This window comes from Protopterus annectens, chromosome 13.part0 (assembly GCF_019279795.1).
Source record: "Protopterus annectens isolate FY-2018-M chromosome 13.part0, PAN1.0, whole genome shotgun sequence".
Classification (NCBI taxonomy): Eukaryota; Metazoa; Chordata; order Ceratodontiformes; family Protopteridae; genus Protopterus; species Protopterus annectens.
The window spans coordinates 1,196,476,530-1,196,497,932 of record NC_056747.1 but is presented as its reverse complement, the minus strand read 5'-3'; the positions used below and the strand labels follow the sequence as shown (position 1 = coordinate 1,196,497,932).

Sequence of the window (21,403 nt, the reverse complement as noted above, 5' to 3'; positions counted from 1 at the left end):
AGCTTTTATCTTGGGGAGTATTTCTTGGAATCCATTTCTCAAATTCATAATGAAATGAATATGGTCAATTATGTGTTAAATAAAGTTGTTTAATTGCCACAGTTTTCTATGAAAAACATGACTCAGAAACATCAGCATTATATATCACATTCTTCTACAACTGTTTCTTGCTGTAAGATGTCCTCTTTGTCTTCAGACTGTGTACTCTTAGCTACTCAGGCAATTAAGTAACTCACCCACACACTTTGTTCATAGAATTTATTCAGGCCGGCATTCTAACAGAACCCAGTAGGATTATGGCATCACACATTCTACATTTATGTAGAATGCTTAGAGCTTAGAGTGAGCAGTTTTGCTGGTTGAGAGTGAAGTAAACATAGAGAGCTTTAAGAAAGACAGTGAGAACTCAGTAAACCTGTGCTATCTCTCAAATAATTGAAGGCCTGAGAAACATATCTATACAGGTAAGGCTGATCTAAATATCTTAAATATGTTTCTGAGGTATTTAAAACATTTACTTATTCTTGTATTAATTTTGGATAACTAATAAGTGAACTGAAACAGATTACCTTGACAGGGGTAGGACTCTGGTCTCTTTGGATCCTTTACAGGTTCAGGCCAGGAGCAAATGTTAGAGGATTGCAAATATAATGTTCAACAATTACGGATTTAAAGTACAATAAACAAATAGTTCAAGAAACAAGTTAGCATTACAAAACAGTGTAGAAAGTATGACTTATCAGTGAATATTTTATGGAAAATACAGTCAGTATTTTATAAATTAATGAAATATGTGATGGAAATAGAAAAGTTAAGTAAACAGCGAAGAAGAAAACCCATTACCAACTGGAAGAGTAAAGAGTATGGGATCAGCTATGTGTTAAGGATGCAGCATCTTATTATAGCTGAGTGACTCCTCCAGGAATTTCTGCAGTTACATCCTACTGACGTCCAGGGCCAGTGTTAGCATTTTGGGAGCTCACAGCAAATGTGAAGTCAGGACCCCCCTAGGCACTTCCAGTCTAAGTATCACCCTGTTACTGCCACCCCTACAAAGTAACCTTTTAGTTCATGCTGAAAACTTTTAGGAGTAGTATGCACAGACTGATCTGTAGCTACGATGCTCTTACTTACAACAGGCCTGTGTACCACACTGTGTTGGGCCATCTCTCTAAGGGACAGTTGCAGTTACTGGCATTTAGTTGTTACAATGATACATTACAACAACTCTGTGTACAGGTCTGGACTTAGGTGAAATGGTACCCTAGGCCTACTGTTTCAGCCCCCCCCCTCTACACACACACACACACGCACACACACACACACAGACATACACACACACACACACACACACACACACACACACACACACACACACACACACACACACACACACACACACACACACACACACACACACACACACACACGCACATGCACACGCACGCACGCACGCATGCACACACACACACACACACACACACACACACACACACACACACACACACACACACACACACACACACACACTCACACACACACACACACACACACACACACACACACACACACACACACACACACACACACACACACACACACACACACACACACGCACACACACACACACACACACACACACACACACACACACACACACACACACACACACACACACACACACCTCCAGTCCTCTCCTCTGTTTCTCCCCATCTTTTGCTCCCCTCATCATGCACATTACCTTTTCCTTCCCTTTCTCATACTCTTCAGCTTTTTTAATAAGCTGTAACTTTCTATATGCTCTGAATTGCATTTTAAAGTTTTTTTATTTTTATACAACTTTTCCATCCAGTGAAGACTTGAACATAAATTATGATTAAGTTGATTGTGAGGAAAGTGAAACAATAATTAGTACATATATTCTATTTTGTTGCTCCTAGACAGTATACCGCCCCTATGCAAGTGATAATCACCTAGAATGATACCACAATACAAAGACAAAATGATCAAGTTCAACAATTGGCTAAGCTTCTGGTGTCATTCTAAGGGGATCCAGTGTCTGTCTGCCTGGGATGACACATGATAGACAAGCCTCGCTGTTTTGCCAGAGATGGGTTGCACCTGTCACCCCTAGGTTTTCGAATACTGGCCAAGGCTCTTGCCATCCCCATAGTGCCTTTTTTAGGCAAGGCTCAAAGGACAAACCAAACACCGTAACCAGCACAGGTAACCAAAAACTAAGGGTAATGCTACTCAACGCCAGAAGTCTCAACCTCAAAATGCACACACTCGAGGCTCTCCTCAGCATGGAGAAAATCGATGTTTGTGCAGTGACGGAAACCTGGTTCAAGGCTCAAGAGAGCACCCCAGCAGTGCCAGGTTACAATTCATATCATACTTTCTGGCCTCAGTTACAGGATCGCAGTACAAAGGGTGGAGGTGTATCCATATTCATCAAGGATACCCATATCTCCAGGTTGATAGCGCAGCATGATGCCCCAGAGATCATCCATGCGTAACTATCAGCAGGCAAAACCACATTTCAAGTCGTAGCTGGTTATAGATCACCCACCATGTCCCAAGATGCTCACTTTGCATTCCTTGAGACATTGGAAAATATAAAGGTCCTACCCAACACCATAATCTTGGGTGATTTCAATTACCCTGGTATAGACTGGGTGAACTATCAATGTTCCAACTCCTATGCTCAGCAATTCATAGAATTTATAAATTCAAATGCCCTTGAACAACTAGTATGTTCCCCCACTAGAGGGGACAACATATTGGATTTAATCATCACAAATATGGGTGCCCATTGTACCACACCCATTATCACTCCCTCCTTGGTCAGATCCGACCACAAACTGATAACCCTGGACATCCTCACCCCTCCACCTCCCCCAGTCAAAGAAACCATAGTCAAAAACCTTTCCAAAGCAAACTTCAAACTACTTGCATCCGAAGTGGAAAGCTTCACTATTCCCTTGCAGAAGGATAATGATATCCAGGATGCAGAATCCTACACCAAGGCACTCTATATGCATCTTCAGGATTGCATGGACCGTGCTATCCCAAATAAAACCAAGACTCCTTCCTCAAGCAAGAAGAAACCAGTCTGGTGGACCCCGGCCATAAGCAAACTTTACAATAAAAGGAGGAGACTTATACAAAAAAAGGCCAAATCTCAAGTAGAAAAATCATCCCTGATCTGCATTAGTCAGAAATTGAGGACCCTCATCAAGTCAACTAAAGCTAATTTTGAAAAGAAAGTTGCCAAGGATGCCAAGGATGCCAAGGATAACCATAAGGCCTTCTATGGCTACGTCAAAAACCTAAATGGCAACGCTCAGGTCTGTTCTGAGCTAGTACAAAATGGAACAAAATACACTGACCCTTCTGACATTGCCAACATCTTGGCTGACAGGTTCAGTGCAAATTTCCCCCCTCACCACCTACAGGGCCTATTACCATTCCAGGGGATTGTGTAAGTCCAATTATTACTGATACGTTGGTTAACAAGGCTCTATCTAAAGCTAAAAACACTGCCTCCATGGGACCAGATGGTGTCCCAGGCTGTGTCATACATGAGCTCCAAAAGGAATTAACCCCACATCTTAATACCCTGTTCAGTCTCAGCCTCTCCACAGGATATGTGCCCATAGAATGGCGCATGGCAACGGTGGTCCCACTACACAAGGGTGGGGCCACAACTGACCCTGGGAACTACCGACCAATAAGCCTGACCAGTCTGATCTGTAAGGCTATGGAGCGAATCATTATGCAACTCATAAATGGAGAGATTGGGAACCTCTAGTCGCTGGACCCCACACAGTTCAGCTTCGTCAAGGCAGATCATGCCTCCTGAACCTGGTGGATTTCTTTGAGACAGTTACTCAGGCTATAGATAAGGGAAAGGAGGTACACATGGCTTACCTTGACCTTGCTAAAGCATTTGACACTATTCCCCATTCAGGTATTATTGATAAGCTCACCAGCCTGGGCATAAACCCTTACGTCACAAGATGGATCACAAACTGGCTCTCAGACAGATCCCATAAAGTAAGAGTAGCGGGATCTATGTCCGAATCCAGACCAGTAACGAGTGGTGTGCCTCAGGGCTCTGTCCTGGGGCCCCTCCTGTTTGGCATATACTTCTCAGAAGTACAGGCAAGCACGGAAGGGCTGTGGCTGACTAAGCTTATGGACGACTGCAAACTGGGTGCTATAATAGAGTCTCCGGCCGACATGGAGATTCTCCAGAAGGACCTAAATGAGACTGATGCATGGTGTCAAAGCCATGGTCTCAAGCTAAATGCAAAAAAATGCATAGTAATCCCTTTGGAAAAACAGAGTACCCATAAACTACAACATAGGAGGTAATCCCCTGAAATCTGAAGAAGAAATAAGGGATCTAGGGACCCAAGTAGATAGTCAGCTTTCCTTTGATAACCATGTTGCCAAAGTGGTTAGAAAATCCTTCTATGTGACCCATCTGATCACAAAAGGGTTCGCATCAAGATCTAAGGATGTAATGGTGCCCCTCTACTCTTCCCTCATCAGACCCATTATTGAGTACAATGCACCAATTGGAATGTACCTGGCTAGACATCTCCAGCAGCTGGAGAGACCACAGAGGTACTTAACCAAGAGGATTACTGGCCTCAAACAGTTGCCCTATGCAGCATGATTGAAAAAGCTAAGACTGTTCTCTGTTGCATACCGCTTTCTCAGAGGTGATCTCTGTCTAACGTACAGAGCCATGTCCAACCCAGAATTGTTGAACATGCTCCATCTTAGCAAAACCAAATCTACTCAAGCTACACGCTCTAGGGATATAAACCTCAACACAACAATGAATAGAACATGCTGGAGGGATAGATTCCCTTTGCAGAGACTTCCCTTACTATGGAACAGGGTCCCGATCTACATAAGATAGAGCCCCTCACTATCACTCTTCAAGAGGAACCTTGATGAGTGGATGGGTAACAGAAAGTTCACACCGGGGATCACACCAACAGCACTACTAGATAGGGGCCAAGGGTACTAGCTGCTAGTACAAGGGTCTAGGGAACTACTGAAAGGATGGTGAATACTGCACAACGTGGCTGGACTAATATATGCCTTCGGCAGATAGCCCAGTACCAAACTATGAACCTATGAACCTATAATAACCTTCTTTGTACACCTCTGAGGTCCGTGAGAAAAGTAAAAGAAACAATGACCACACGATCCTCAGCAAACACAAGCTGTAATGACCTCCTGTGCACACCTCTAAGGTTTGATTGTGCTGAAAATTAAAGAAGTAACAACCAGACAGGCATGTTACAAAATATCAATATAAGATAACTGGCTTTGGTTGAGGGCCACCCCAGGAACAGGGGCCCCCCAGCGACCGCAGGGTTCTCTGGTGCCTAAAGCCAGCTATGCTGATGTCTCTAGGCGTCAAACACTGTTTGTTCATATTTACATTAATAATTCCAAAGCCTTGCTACATACAAGGCATTAGAAGATTTCATCTTAAAGCATACCCAATGGAAAATATAATTGTATTTATATCTGACCTCTGCCTACTGCAGCTAAAGTGATATCGAGTATTAAGAGTTGGTATCCTCATTAAAGTTTTTTTTTAAACTATCGAGCAGGAGGAGAAAAGGCAAAGAGTTTCTAGCAGCTAATATTAAATTTTTTTGTTTAAAATTAAAGGATTCTTTAGATGAGACTTGCTACAGATCATTCTCTCTGATCAAGTGAGTCACAGATTCTTGTCAAAATGCTAGCTTCTTGGCTAGACAAGGTATGGCCTCCACAACTTGAAGAGGTGCAGGCGATTTCCATCAAGGGGTGGCAAACATGTCCTGGCAGAAGCTGACATCTGTGTGGATGACAAGGACTTTCTGTGACTAGATGGAAAGAAGGCTTTTCAAAGAATTAGATGGATTTTTTTTTATGGGAAATATGCAGATTATGAAATTCCAAGATTCTGTGCTCTGATTAGGGCACTTCTGTTGCAAGTCTTCAGCCAGGATCATGTGTAATTTAAGTTAAACATCTGTGTAAACCAGGAGCTTAACTACATCTCCTTGGAAGTAAATTCCTGGAATTTCAAGATCCATTCCTGTGCTATGCAACACAGGTTCTAGAGGAACACTGAAAAGATACGGAGACAGAAGTCATCAAGAAAAGCCCCTTTAAGAATGACAAAGATCATCAAAACACTCAATCTTCTGGTAATGGAATTAAACTTTAAGTTGCGGATATTGAGTTTACAGTTTGAGCATTTGCTTTAAATATCTATTGCTCTCAAAACACAATTCATGGACTTTACTACTTTAGTAAGTACGGCAAGCAGAGTATCAGAATATTTGGGCTTGTGGATCTCAGAGTTGTAGACACTCAACTTAAAAAGAAATTGAATAAAATGAGAGATAAAGGAAATCACAGATGGGTCCACTTGGACTGCTCATTTGCGGCAGGTTCAAAGCACTGAACATGAACATGTTCCTGTACCTCATCAAATATGCTCCCTGTCCTGTTAATACTAAGACAAAACTGAGTCTGTTGTGCAGTTCATATGTGGGAGGACAGGAACCTACCACTGTAATATTAAATTATTCAAATGCATTATAAAAAAGAAAATATTGCCATCTACTGGCCAACATTTTGATTGCAGACAAAGTTTTTAAAGTTTTGCAGATCTTTCAAAAGTGGCAAAATTGGCTGCAATCAAAATTTTGGCCAGCAGATGACAATATTTCCTTTTTTATAATGCATTTGATTAATTTAATGCGTCCATGATAATATATTTATTCTTCACTCATCAAATATAAATGAAATTATTTATTTATATATTTTAAATATTTTAGTCAATTGTTTTATGAGTGTTATTTTATGTTTAGAATGTTTTTAAATAGGAAAAGTGCAATATTCATGAGGTTGTATATTAAATTTGGGTCTGTGGAAATGTCATTAGTTTTTTAAACATTTTATGCTCAATTTGTATTGGTTGATTTTTTTTAATTAATGTATAAATGGTTTAATTGACAGTAACACTGGTCATCTGAGGAAGTCTGATTACGGTGATGTATGCTTTTTACCTGTGAAGTTTCGTGTGTATTTGGAATAAAATTCAGCCTGGAAAACTACCTTGGTGTTTTACTCTATGCTATAGGCACTTTTTGACTGTTTTCTTGGTGATTTTAGAGTGCCTTTCCACTGTACTTTTTCTTAAGAGGTATTAGCTTGTAGCCATGGTTCATGTGTTATTAGATTCTTGCATTATAAGATCACTGGATCATAGGCTCATAGGAATTACAAGGCAAGTAACTCTAGAGAACATTTACACCTTTGCCAATATCTACCCTCAAATTTTACTTCCTCCCTCCAGAAGAGTAAAACAGATCAGACCAGGAATGGATTTACAGAGTCCATCCAATCATCAAGGTTTGTCTTGAAGGATGCAATGGTGTTTCTCTGCTTTACAATGGTAATCTGCTCTATAGATGGAGTCTGCATTTGGTGATACACCTATCCATGGGTCCCTATTACTTCATCGAACTGCATTTTGGATGGTATTTTTTTGAACATGCTGTTCGTCAAACCATTCTGAATGAGAGTGCATTATGGTGGAGATTTGGCAATCTGGCCTTTCCCCACTGTAGTGCGATCTCGGAGTAGGTATATATAATTAGCTGGGGTGGGGAGGGGGCGCATCCCCCCTCAACAGGGATGTTCAATTAATGGCATTAAATATAAAATGTCATTCGATGATCCAATTCTTTGATGAAATAATACAGACCCCCATATATATATATATATATATATATATATATATATATATATATATATATATATATAGTTTTTATTTATATATTGGTGAAGGTCTAAATTCTTAGTTCAAGTATCTGTGAGTTGTTGTCCTTTTAAAGGTGTAAGAGATGAAGGAAGGTTGGGCCCTTAATATTCAGAATTAAGACAGAGGTCTCCATGAAGGAACCTGTAAGAGACAGAACATAAGGAATGGTCTTTAGACCTGCATTGTTAGCCAAAGATCTTTAGATCAGTAATCTTTTTAGTTAGAAATCTCTTATGCCAAAGGTGTGCTATACTCCATAACTGCTCTAATTAGAGTTGAGTACAGTGGGATGGTAACTTAATTTGACCTAGATGAGCTACTTTTAGACATCAGCTGGACTACATAGAATGATTTTCTGAATAATGATGCTACACTGTGGGCAAAGTAAAAGGTGCTGTTGAACAAAGTCCCAAGATCACTGACTACTCTGTACATCTGGATTTAGGTAATGGCTATTCTGTAAGTTGTAGTTAAGGGCTGTACCAAATGTGACAATACTGCACTTATTTTACATTTAATTTAAGCCCTTTTTTGCACATCACTGGTTTATAAAAATTACCTCTTGCTAAAATGATTACATATTCAAAGGTGAACAAACGATAACACCCAGCTTAAAGTGTTCAGCAAATTTAGTTAGCCATAGGTCTTGGTTCCATTTTTACAAGTCAGAGAACTGTACACCAAAAGGGAGGGGGATGCAAATACTGAGGCACACCACTACTCACCTTCCCCCTATACGAGGTACCACTTCCCACCTTAACTATGAGGGCTCTGTCTTTCAGATAGTTTGCTACTTACCTTATCGTATAAGGGCCAACATCACCTTATTTACAACACCAACATGGGGAATGGTGTCAAAAGTCTTTGCCACGTCCAGATAAGCTGCATGAAGTGAATGACCATTATCCACTGCCTCAGTGACCTTTTCAAAGTGGTTTAATAAATTTAAAAGTAGACATGCCCTGCCCTTAACTTGTCTCTATTCATATGACATCATCTGTTTAGCCAGGTTTCCATTACTGCAAGTTAGGTTAGTTAGGCTGGTGTGTCCGTAGTTCCCTGGGTCTGTGGCAGAGCCAACCTGGTGAGACAGCATCCCAAGAACCATTCTCCATAGTTGGGGGACATATCCATAACAAAGTTTAAATTAAAACCTTCAGGAAGGTATTATTAGGCATCCTGGTAAACTTTCTGGGCCCATGGAAGTCATGTGTTTAGCTTTTGAGCACAGTTAGAACATGTTCTGTGAGGATCTTGGGTGTTGTAAAGGACTCATATATTTGTGATGTTTTGATAACTGTTCCTGGGATAAACTTGGCACTAAATCAAACACATCCTGCTGTCACCTTAAGTAACAAAAAATTATGTAAAAAAACAGGCTAAATTATGTGTAAAATTATTACAGGCCAAAACAATGAAGTGGCCCGGTCAGTCAAAAAATCTTTGTGGCTTTTCAGAAGGCAAAAAAAAAAAAAAAAACGGGCCACAGTGCAAATAGCACTTTTTTCAACATCACTCTGTGAAAAATACCCCAGCCTAAAACCTTTGTTTAGTAATTCCTTATAATATTCTATAGCTTTCTTATACTCATTCATATATATAACCCTTTAAACATCATTATTATTTAAATGCTTATATCACATTTTTAAATACTGAGTATAGTGCAAAACTACTAATTTGTTCCCCTTAATGGCTGGTTTAAAAGTTAAATCCCTCCCTTTCTTTACCCAATGCCTGTAACATCTGCCATTCAGTTTTCTTTAAATTATATTTTATACTTCCTTGTTTCTTTGCAATTCATAATATTTTCGTTCTACACGATAACTCAACAAGGCAGAAAAATGTTGAATAGTTTCATTGTTAAACAGGGATATGAAAAATTTTTATACATCACATCACGAGTGTCAAGTTAACAATAAGCATTAAAGTAACAATCAGAAATACATGAAAAAATATCATCACTACTAACCGCTTCTTCATCAGACAAAGGAACACTATGCTGAAAAGATTCTTTAAAAAAAAAATTAAATGCAATTTTATAACCAGCCTAAATATGTCACATTTAATATCATATAATCTAGGCAGAACTGTTGTCAATTTCTAATTCAGGAAAAGCATTCCCGGACAAATTAACAACATAATGTGATTCATTACTAAACACATCAGTAAATGGTATAGCCTCAGTCTGACCAGTCAATTTAGTACCATTTACCTCGTTTTGAATACTGAAAGAATTGTCTTTCCTAGAAAATCCCTGTATTATAATTGTAACCTCTGCTCCGTTTATGAGTTTGCTCCACTGGCTGATTTGGCATTCTATCAGTGTAGCATCTCGCGGGATGCCCAGTAGCAAATCCCGCCTCAACCATGCCTCCCTGTAGCAGCTGTATGAACATTCATTTCTGTGTTAAAAGTACTGTCATGAATATTGATGGCCAGACAACACCCGCGTAAGTTAAAAAATCAACATTACAAAAACTATTGTAGAACTATATCGACAGAATATAGTAAACAAAATGAATTTTGATTTATGAATAAACAGCACCCGCGTAAGTAAAAAAAAAAGCATCGGTTTTAGTACAAACAGCATTCAACTGCAAATACTGCAGAACTGTTCTCACTAAATCAGCTTGTAAAAAGTGCAATACACTTGCAGTTGAATAAAATTTATACTTTGTGGTAAACAAATAAAACCCTATGAAGCACCCCTATGGCTGCTGTCCAGAAATGCAATTCTTTACACCTTCTCAAAAATAGTACCTGAAGTCAAGTCCTCACAAATTAGCTTTTTAATGGAATTTCGTGTCTAGAAATAACTGATCTAATGCATGCAGCAAATGCTTTGAATGCAAATGCCATTTCTCCAAGTAAGTTCCAGTAAGTTTCTCCTACAATATTTGTTTCTACCAAAGACATTTTGGTTTAAGTCGCATTTTCTCCTATCCTGAAATATCTTGCACTTTTGTTTTGCGTGGACATGCTTTTTTACATATAGTATGAGAGTTGGTTATATTTTAGGCACCCCAATTGCCCCTTACCATCTCATCATCTGACCCTATACCAGTGCGCCTTACCATCTCATCATCTAACCTCATCAACCCTTGGTGCAGCTGCTGGCGTGTTGGGTAAGGACCAAACGATCATGAACAGTCTAGCGATAAGACTCCAGTGCATATAAAGGAAAAGCAGGCCAGGAAAAAAAATGTAATTTTACTTTGGTAATAACTAGGGGATATTGCTGTGATTTTTTACATATGTTGGCTGATTGATATTGCATTGATTTTTGCCTTATTATTTCTGGCATGCTGGATGACTGCTATTGAATTGATTTTTACGTATTATTGCGTGCATATTCATATTGAAGACATGCTGGTAATTTAAACATGACGTGACATTCGAATTACCATGTGTGCCACTCATCTGGGGTTTCCACGCCCATTTCACCTATCAGTCAGTCCCGGCATGCCCAAACCTGTGCAGAACTAAGCGCGAGGTCATCATCATCTTCTTTCAGCTGTTCCCATTAGGGGTCACCACAGTGGATCATCTGTTTCCATTTCTTCCTGTCCTCTGCATCTTGCTCTGTCACACCAACCACCTGCATGTCCTCTCTCGCTACATCCATAAACCTTATCTTAGGCCTTCCTCTTTTTCTCTTACCTGGCAGCACCATCCTTAGCATCTTTTTCCCAATATACCCAGCATCCCTCCTCAGCACATGTCCAAACCAACACAATCTTGCCTCTCTTGCTTTGTCTCCAAGCTGTCTAGCCTGAGCTGACCCTCTAATATACTGATTCCTAATCCTGTCCATTCTAGTCATACCCAGTGCAAATCTTAACATCTTTAACTTTGCTAAATCCATCTCTGACTCCTGCCTTTTTGTCAATGCCACCGTCTCCAACCCATATAACATAGCTGGTCTCACTACCCTCTTGTAGACCTTCCCTTTCACTCTTACTGGTACCTGTCTGTCACAAATCACTCCTGACATTCTTCTCCACCCATTCCACCCTGCCTGTACTCTCTTCTTCACCTCTCTTCCACACTCACCATTACTCTGAACTGTTGATCTCAAGTACTTAAACTCATCCACCTTTACCAGCTCTACTCCCTGCATCCTCACCATTCCTCTACCCTCCCTCTCATTTACACACATATATTCTGTCTTAGCCCTGCTGACCTTCATTCCTCTCTAGAGCATATCTCCACCTCTCCAGGGTCTCCTCCCCCTGTTCCCTACTCTCACTACAGATCACAATGTCATCTGCAAACATCATAGTCCACGGGGCCTCCTGTCTGATCTCATCTGTCAACCTGTCCATCACCACTGCAAATAAGAAAGGGCTCAGAGCTGATCCATGATGTAATCCCACCTCCACCTTAAACACATCTGTCACTCCCACTGCAGACCTCACCACTCTCACACTACCCTCATACATATCATGTACCACTCTTACATACTTCTCTGCCACTCCCAACTTCCTCATACAATACCACAACTCCTCTCTAGGCACCCTGTCATATGCTTTCTCTAAGTCTACAAAGACACAATGCAACTCCTTCTGACCTTCCCTGTATTTCTCCAACAACACTCTCAGAGCAAACATTGCATTTGTAGTGTGAGGTACTTTTCTAATATTATACTGCTGATTCTCTCGACGAAAAGTTCTCTGCATGTATTCCACATTATGTGCTAGAGGCAAAGGTGGTAACTGAGACGCCTCCTCACTCTTCCATTCTACTGAACTTGCTACACTGTCCGTCAAAACAAAGGAAACACCATGTTGCTTGTTATTACTTTCCTGTGGCTGAAACATAAAGTGATTACATCACTTCCATTGATCCATCCTCCATGTCAAAGCCCTATTCTGTTCGCAATCATGTATATCCTGTTTCAGTTTGTTTTTCTTTTTTTCAATAATCTCCTTTTCAAAACTGACAGTTTCCCATTCATATCTTTCAAAAAGAAATTCTAAACAAGAGTCACTAGTTTTAATCAGCATGTCAGAGCACATAGATTTAATGTTGTTGTTTATCTTTTCGGCTTTTCCCGGTTAGGGGTCGCCACAGCGGAACTCCGGTCCGTGAATGATTGGCAGTAAATTTTTTATGGTGCTGAGTTGCCAGCCCGACACCCAACCTTCAGCAAAGGCACGGCAATTCACAATGTCTTTCGGAGGCCACTCGACAGTGGGGAGGACATGCAGACTCCACACAGAAGGCACTCCAGCCATGAATCGAACAGGAGAACCTCTTGCTGTGAGGCAACAACGCCACCGCTGTACCACCATGGCTTCACAGCACATAGATTTAATATCGCCCTGAATTTTTTTTGCTTTTTGAGTAGATCCCGCTTAACCAAAATGTTGATCCACCCTAAACTGCATCTATGTGCTGCATCCATAAGCATGCCTGAAACCTTTTATCCTGTTCATCAGTTATATCAAAAGGTGTAGACGGGCTTTTGATGGCTCTAAGCCTGCTGGGGGTAATTTCTAGTTCTAATTATCATTGCAGACTCTGCACATTGAAATGTATTGAGGTTTCTTTATATAACAAATGCTCTAAATGGTCAAACAGTATCTGGATCTCTGGCGATAATGTACCAGCCAACCATTGTCCCACAGAACTAAAGGGATTAACAGAACCTCCCTTGTTCTTCATCAAACTTCTCCAACCACTTGGGCAAAACACCTCCATTCTCCATCTCCAAATTTTCTCTTGCCCCTGTTCTTTCATTTGACTGAATAATACAATTTTCCATGGATCTCTGATTTGGGTCCACATTGGTTTCCCTGAAAATCTTTGGTAACTGCGAACAGGAACTGCTGGCCATTGGTCATAGAGTCCAAAATATATAAACCATAGGTAAAACGAGTAATAGAAAACCACCAGAGAAAAAACAGAAATTCAGAAGAACTTTTTAAAATATCAAAACAATAAATGCTCATAAAATTCTTTAGCACCTCAGCCTTAACAGCTTTTACAGTGTATAAAATCTCATTGGATAAACATACCTTATATACAAATGGATCAGTGTCATTTCACCGAAAATCCATTTCGCCGAAAATGTCTGACATAGGGTCCAAATCGCTGAAAATCCATTTCGCCGAACATAGTACTGACAGTGTATATGCCATTTTCCCCCACTGTAGTGCAATCTCGGAGTGAGAATATTTAAGTGGTGGGGTGTGGGGCACAGCCCCCCACAATGGGGGGTGTGGGGCCCCAGTACAGTTTAATATTCTCTAGTATTGTTTTATTTTGTCCAGTCCCTATGAAAAGGGTAAGTAAGCAGTTTATGACCTGAGTAGGTGGGGGGGCTACGCCCCCACCCCCCTACTTTAATATTCTCACTCTGAGATCATACTACAGTGGGGGGAAATGGCATCTACACTGTCAGTGCTATTTTCTGTGAAATGGATTTTCGGCGATTTGGACCCTATGTCAGGAATTTTTGGCGAAATGGATTTTCGACAAAATGACATAGACCCATACAACATCTTAATTACACTCATTTCATTAATCAATCAATAAAACAATTAAAGCAACACTCTCCAATTACACTCCATGTTTCACCCCTTAGGGGCCAGTGCGTTAAATTTTAAAATATAAATTGATTCCTTCTGAAGGAGTTTGTTTTTTATATTAATCTCATCAAATGGCCAAATACATATTTGTTCCAAAATAGTTGCCTGAAGTCCATCCACACTACTATTATGAAATGTTTTAAAATGTAAAGCCACCGGACTCTCCATTCTACATTTTTATATCCCTAATATTCTCTTTAATAAGTGTACAAAATGCCCTTTTACTCTCACTAATATAAATTTCCCACACTGGCATCTAAGTACATACACTACCCCTACACTGTCAGACCTGTAATTCCCCAGAGCTTCATATTAGTGACCATTAATTTTGGGGAAACTCTCAAACCACAAAACCACAACATGAACATCTTCCTCAGGGGATTGTACCCCTCATCCTTATTTCTCTATTAAAATCTTCCAAGGGTACAACAAATCTTCCATGAAACAATATATCACCTATACTCCTACCCCATTTATATGAAATACGTTGTCTTTTTTTTAACTGGCATGGTGACTGGTCAAAAATAGCTTTGATTCAAGAGGACTACAGATCAAAAATTACTTGTTACATTACAGATACTGTGTCCTAATCTAAAACTCATAGATTCATAGATTGTTACTAGGCTAATGACCTGGGGGGGGGAGGTCCTTTCTAAGCCTACCCACGTTTTCACAAAAGAATAATGACTTCCTGTATCCAAATAGGACAAATGAGGGCCAGGTATTTATAAGATACCTCTCTCTATAAGGGACATGGGTGCCAGGCCTGGTGTAACTTTCTTATTTCCCATCCACTGGTCTAGGTTGTATTTAAATTGGGTAATATACAAACTCAGCTTTATATGGATGGTAAGCCTGTTCTATAAAAGGGATAGTTTCTGGGACACATATCTGTCTCTCCAGCATGTTCTATTTAAGTCACAGAGAAAATTCAGGTCCATTGATCTTGTATTTCTGGTACTTTTTGACTTATGAATATGCAGGTGATTCCTAAGTGTGGGGTTTGCAGATGCCTTGTAAGCCAAACATAAATCACCCCTCACCAGTCTATAGGAGGCTGAGTAGAGGGAAAGGTCTTTAAGGCACTCTGTGTAAGGCAGGTTTGTTATGCCTTGTATTCTTTTTGTAAGGAACATCACTATAGTTGCTGTATATGCCTGGTTAGGTACAGACTGAAGGAAGCTTTGTAGTCTATGATTGGATGGATAAGGGCAGAGTACAGTGGGATAATGACCACTTTGGATCTAGAGACCATGCCCTTACTTACAAGTTGTGCAACACAAAAGGATTTCTGCACCACTGTGACCACTTGATGGTTGAAGGTAAGGTTACTCTCTATGTGCGTACCCAGATCTCTGACCACTGGGTTGACTCTTAGGGCATATAACTGACATGGTAATTACCTGGGATGGTTGACTTCTCAGGGGGTACAATTATGCATTTCATAACATTGAGTTTAAGATGACAGGTTTGGCACCATTTGTTAGTCAGAGAAATCTGAGAGACAAACACTACCACAGCACTCCATTCTGAGAAGCAAACAAAAAAGGTCTACTACCAGGAAAAGAGAATTTCCTCAGCCTATTGAGTGTAGTTTTGATATTCCAAATGGATGATGCAGAAAAATGTAGTGCTGGGACAATTGTATTCACAGCATGTACAGATCCACAGAAAAGTGGTTGAAGCTTATGGTGATATTAGTAACTTATTTGGTTGTACTCATCTGTTGTTATCAAACCTTACAACACAGTCTTAGCTGTTGCTACATATGCATTTCATATTGCAGAATGATAGCACTTTAAAGGTAGTAGTAACAGTTACTTAACTTGTAGCATTTTCATGCACAGCAGTGCCACAGTGTACGTTCTGTACATGAAGCACAGTGTGCAGATAACACTGTAATACCTGCAGGACTTGTCAGAAAAATGTGACAGGAATGTGGCACACCAGAGGTCACCTTGGTGTGAATAAACCCTCTTTTTGTCAGCTTATGTTATACAAGTAATTAGGATTTCAGGAGGAGATATAGATGCATTATTATGAATGTACAGGTGTCACTCCAGAAGTGACAATGCCAAAGAAGTATAAACATTTTCAGTGTGTGGCTACCCTTCACTTACCCTCTATAATGACATATTTTGCAGTGAATTGAGTTTATCAGAATGCCTTTGAAGAATATTTGATAAGCTATCTTTTGGACTCATAGTTAAAATGCTGATAATGTAGCCTTACACATAAATGCAATAACTCCACTCGGTGGTCCAGTCTCATTCAGAAAAATAGTGAAGTAGGAATCAGTGGAGGGAGTTTCTGAAATATAGTAACAATATATTTGTTTTCATTACAGAGTTTGTTAAATCCTTCATATGATTACTGTCATGTGTCTCTATGCTGGACTCCTTGTTTGGATGGTATGTCATAATCTAGCTCACTGTTACAAGGCCCGATTTACACTTTTTGTTCCCTTTCCTTGTCTGTCTTACAGGAGAAGAATAAAATGTATTTTTATTAAACTGGTTTGTGGATCCGATTTAACCTTTGTGCAACAGAAATGGCAAGTGAACCTATGGAAAACAGATTGTGTCAGAATCAGGTAGGTGGCCACATTTTATTGTGACAGATGGACTTTAGCAGAGGTAAGTAGTGCCATATTATTAAAACACATGGGCTTTATCCACTGGCGTAGCTGGGAGTGGCAGAGGGGCGGTCCACCCAGGACAGCACTTTTGGGACATTTATTTTGATAGTTTAATTAAAAAAAAATGTTTTTAAGGCGTTCTTCTTTAAAAACGGTCCCATCATGTCTGTGCATTACCACACATATGTCTTGTTCTTCCTGAACACCCGCACGTGCGATTTGAAAGTACGTACTTCTTATTGCTGCCATTCAAATGTCGCTGCTACTGCTGCCATTCAGTTCAGGTAAGGGAATTATTGTGCTGTGTGTGTGTGTGTGTGGGGGGGGGGATTTGCTGCTGTGTGTATTATTGCCATTCAGGTAAGGGAAGTGTGTGTGATTATTCAATTCAAGTACAATAAGTGTGTGTGTGTGTGTGTGTGTGTGTGTGTGTGTGTGTGTGTGTGTGTGTGTTTGCATCCTGTTCTGCACCAGCATCCTGTTGGTTTCTTTGCCTTGTATTCCCTATGTGCCAAAACAAGTACTGGCCCACACTGACCCTGAATTAGACTAAGTGAGTGAATGGGAATGAATTAAAGACTAAATGAATAACCTAAGCATAAACTGCACAGCAGTGGACTGTAATCAAATTCCATTGCCTCCATTTATACAGTATTGGCTAAAGTTGCTTGATGAAGCTTATGAAAAAACATTGTGTGTGTTTGTTATTTATTTGACTTTGAAAAGGTTTTGGTCCAAACATTCCAAAGTAATCTGCTTGCACAGATTGCTTTTATTTGTGGGGAGCTTACCTGGTGTACTTTATCAAAGCATGACATTTTTGGGGTGAAGGGGTGTTATACAGTGTACCTGAATGCTCTTACTTAAGAAATGTTGTAGCTTTAAACATAAAATTGCTACACAGTGATTAAATGTTTAAAACGGCAGTTGTATTAACATATTATTATGAATTTGTAAAATCAGATTGTAGGTCATGTAATGTTAATGCAGCTAGTTCATGAGTTAAGGTATATAATGCACTGCAGGAAAACAGTTTGCCTTATTATCAGCCTGGTGGCTTGTGCGTAGAAGCTGTATTCCCTCATGGTTTTCAGCAAGTGCGCCACTTTCTTTCACATCCAAAAGATATGCTACAGGTGAATTGGTGACCCTTCAAACCATGTGTAAAAGTGTGTGTACATCTCATGGTATACTGTCATTCTCTCCAGGATTTTGTTCTCTGCTTTGTGCTCATTGCATGCTGGGATACTTAGTAAGCTGCATTGTAAAACTACAGTGAAGCAGGTATAATTCAGCAATCTGTACATTATTCAGCATGAAGTGACTAAGTAATCCTGAAAAACCTTTACTTAGATATCAAGCCATTAACAGGGTGAGCAGTAATGTTATGGAAAATTTGATAAAAGGCTTATGGCTCAATTGCCTTCAAAAAGCATGATGGAATTGTCCTGTGTTAAAACTTAAACTCATCAATGTTCCTTTTAAAAGTAAAAGAACTGGCAGTGTTTTAAGGCTGGGGAAGTTTTGTGTGTGTGTGTGTGTGTGTGTGTGTGTGTGTGTGTGTGTGTGTGTGTGTGTGTGTGTGTGTCTGTGTGTTTTAAGGTTGGTGAAGTTGTGTGTCTGTTTTAAGGCTGGGGAAGGTGTGTGTGTGTGTGTGTGTGTGTGTGTGTGTGTGTGTGTGTGTGTGTGTGTGTGTGTGTGTGTGTATGTTTTAAGGCTGGGGAAGGTGTGTGTGTTTTAAGGCTGGGGAAGGTGTGTGTGTGTGTTTTAAGGCTGGGGAAGCTATGTGTTTGAAGGCCGGGGCAGGTGTGTGTGTGTGTGTGTTTTAAGGCTTGGGAAGGTGTGTGCGTGTGAAGGCTGGGGAAGAGGTGTGTGTGTGTGTGTGTGTGTGTGTGTGTGTGTGTGTGCATGTGTGCGTGTGTGGGTGTGTGTGTGTGTGTGTGTGTATGTCTGTGTGCGTGTGTGTGCGTGTGTGTGTGTGTGTGTGTGTGTGTGTGTGTGTGTGTGTGTGTGTGTGTGTGTGTGTGTGTAAAATGCCCCAGTTAGGTATCCCTGGTGGTTAGTGTTACTCAGGCTCAAACCTTGTACCTTAGGTACAAGCAGGGCTGGCCTTTGGTCAAATGGAGCCCTTGGCAAAAGGGCTCCACAGCACCCCCCACACCACTTGTTGCCCCCATCCTGGTCTATCTACACCATTCAGATTACTGCAAAAGTGCCCCTGCTAGAGTGGTGCCCTAGGTGGACACCTAGTTCGCCTATGCCTAAGGCCAGCTATGGGTACAAGGAGCAAGAGTCTGAATTCTCTACTCATACCACCACTTGTGATTCAAGGAGTTGAGTCCAGAGCTCTCAATTGTCCAGATGTTTAGCTTATACTTTTGGTCTGTTCCTCTTTTGTGATTTTTGGCAAATCATTGAGAACTGAATTCACTAAAACAGTGATAGCCATTTAAGTTTGTGCCTATCTATCTTTCAGCAAATGCATGATAACACAAAACATTTTATTCTAGCAACTTTTTAAGATTACACAAGCAATGTTTAATATGTGTCCCTGGTTTTGGGCCTTTCACCCCCCCAATAAATTTTGTCTTTTTTAAGATTTCATGTGCTGCAAAATTGAGAGATATAGTTGTGTCAAGTAGATTTTACAAGCAGCTGAGAGTTTCAGGGGAAGAGAAGTTTAGTTCTGCTTATGCTAAATCTGTTTCTATTGTGAGTTGTACAACAGATAGTATACTTGCTTTTGATGCAGAAGGGTGTGGATTCTACTCCCACAGTTTATAGATGGATTGCTGATACTGTACTGTGTTGTACTTTAAAGGGGGAGAATGTTTTCCTTTGGAGGAGATACCTAGTAACTATGAACTTATCAGTTTGCCATCCATTCCCTATTGCAATATTACTAGCTTATCATTTATTTAATGTAGCATAGGCAATGTATACTTCAAGGGCAACAGGCACTTTATTTGTAGATGAAACAATGAAATATAAAATTGTTTACTAGCAGCAACCTCTTCATTAGTTACAGATCTCTTAAATGTGGAATTATTTACATGACTTTTACTTCTGCAGAGATAGTGCATATTTACTGATATTGGTGGATTATAATGACAGAAGTTTGAGTAGACTTTTATGATGGGAATATTCTGAATTGGGCAGTTTTGTCATTATTGGTTCATACAGTTTGTTTAATTGCTTACTAGAAAAATGTTCAAAACAATAAATTTAAAACATGCTCTAAAATGTGTGCTGTATTATACAAAGAATATAATTTAATACAATCAGGAAGGTGAATCAAACAACACATGTATATTTGCATGGCCCTAAATATGTGTGCAAAGGGCCTATGATTTGAAAACAGACCAAAGGTAAACTTTATCCGCCACTGGCCAGATGCATTTTCTTTGAATGTGGTTTTCAATTCTGTTTCAATGAATATGAGTTTCAAGGGCAGAGAAGCTTTAATGTTAAGTATGTTTCATGACATCCATGCAGACTGGAGCTGAAAGTTTGATTGCTGAATCCTACACTAAGGCACTGTATGAGCACATCCACACGTGCATGAAACGTGCAATCCCAAATAGAACCAAGACGCTCACCTCCAAAAAATGGAAGCCAATCTGGTGGTCCCCTGCCATAAACAAGCTATACAACAAAAGGAATAAACTTGCAGAAAAGAGGAAAATCCCAGAATGCCAAAAAACTCCCTTACCAACCTCAGTAAGAAGCTGAGATCCTTCATAAAATCCTCCAAAGCTAGTTACGAAAATAAAATTGCCAAAGATTCCAAAGTCAACCACAAGGCATTCTACAGTTATGTCAAGAATCTAAATGGCATTGCTCAGAGCTGCTCTGAGCTACAACAGAATGGCACTAAATATACTGATCCCAAGCATATTGCCAATATACTGGCAGATTGATTTAATGCCAACTTCACCCCCCCCATCCCCTAAAGGGCCCATCTCAATACCAAAAGATTGCCAAATTCCAGTAATCATGTCCACACAGGTAGAAACTGCAATCTCCAAAGCTAAGAATACAGCATCCATGGGACCAGATGACATCCTGGGCTGTGTACTATATGAACTACAAAATTAACTGGCACCTCACCTAAGTGTCATGTTTAATCATAGCCTCACCTCAGGCTTTGTGCCCAATGAGTGGCGCACAGCTACAGTTATCCCACTCCACAAGGGGGGAATCCACCTTGGATCCCGGGAACGACCATCCCATCAGTCTGATGAGCCTGATCTGCAAGGGCATGGAAAACATTATCAGGGAACTTATAAACAAAGACATTGGCAACCTTCAAACACTGGA

The 21,403-nt window shown here is 40.1% G+C and overlaps 1 protein-coding gene across 1 annotated transcript in view; it reads left to right on the top strand.

The window, feature by feature from the left end:
- The first annotated feature begins 16,996 nt into the window (after positions 1 to 16,996).
- Positions 16,997 to 21,403, top strand: part of LOC122788036 (speckle-type POZ protein-like) — a 127,943-nt gene continuing 123,536 nt past the window's right edge. Inside the window, exon 1 of the mRNA XM_044054956.1 lies at positions 16,997 to 17,038. Coding sequence (XP_043910891.1) covers positions 16,997 to 17,038 — 42 coding nt within the window. The remainder of the gene's footprint in view (positions 17,039 to 21,403) is intronic.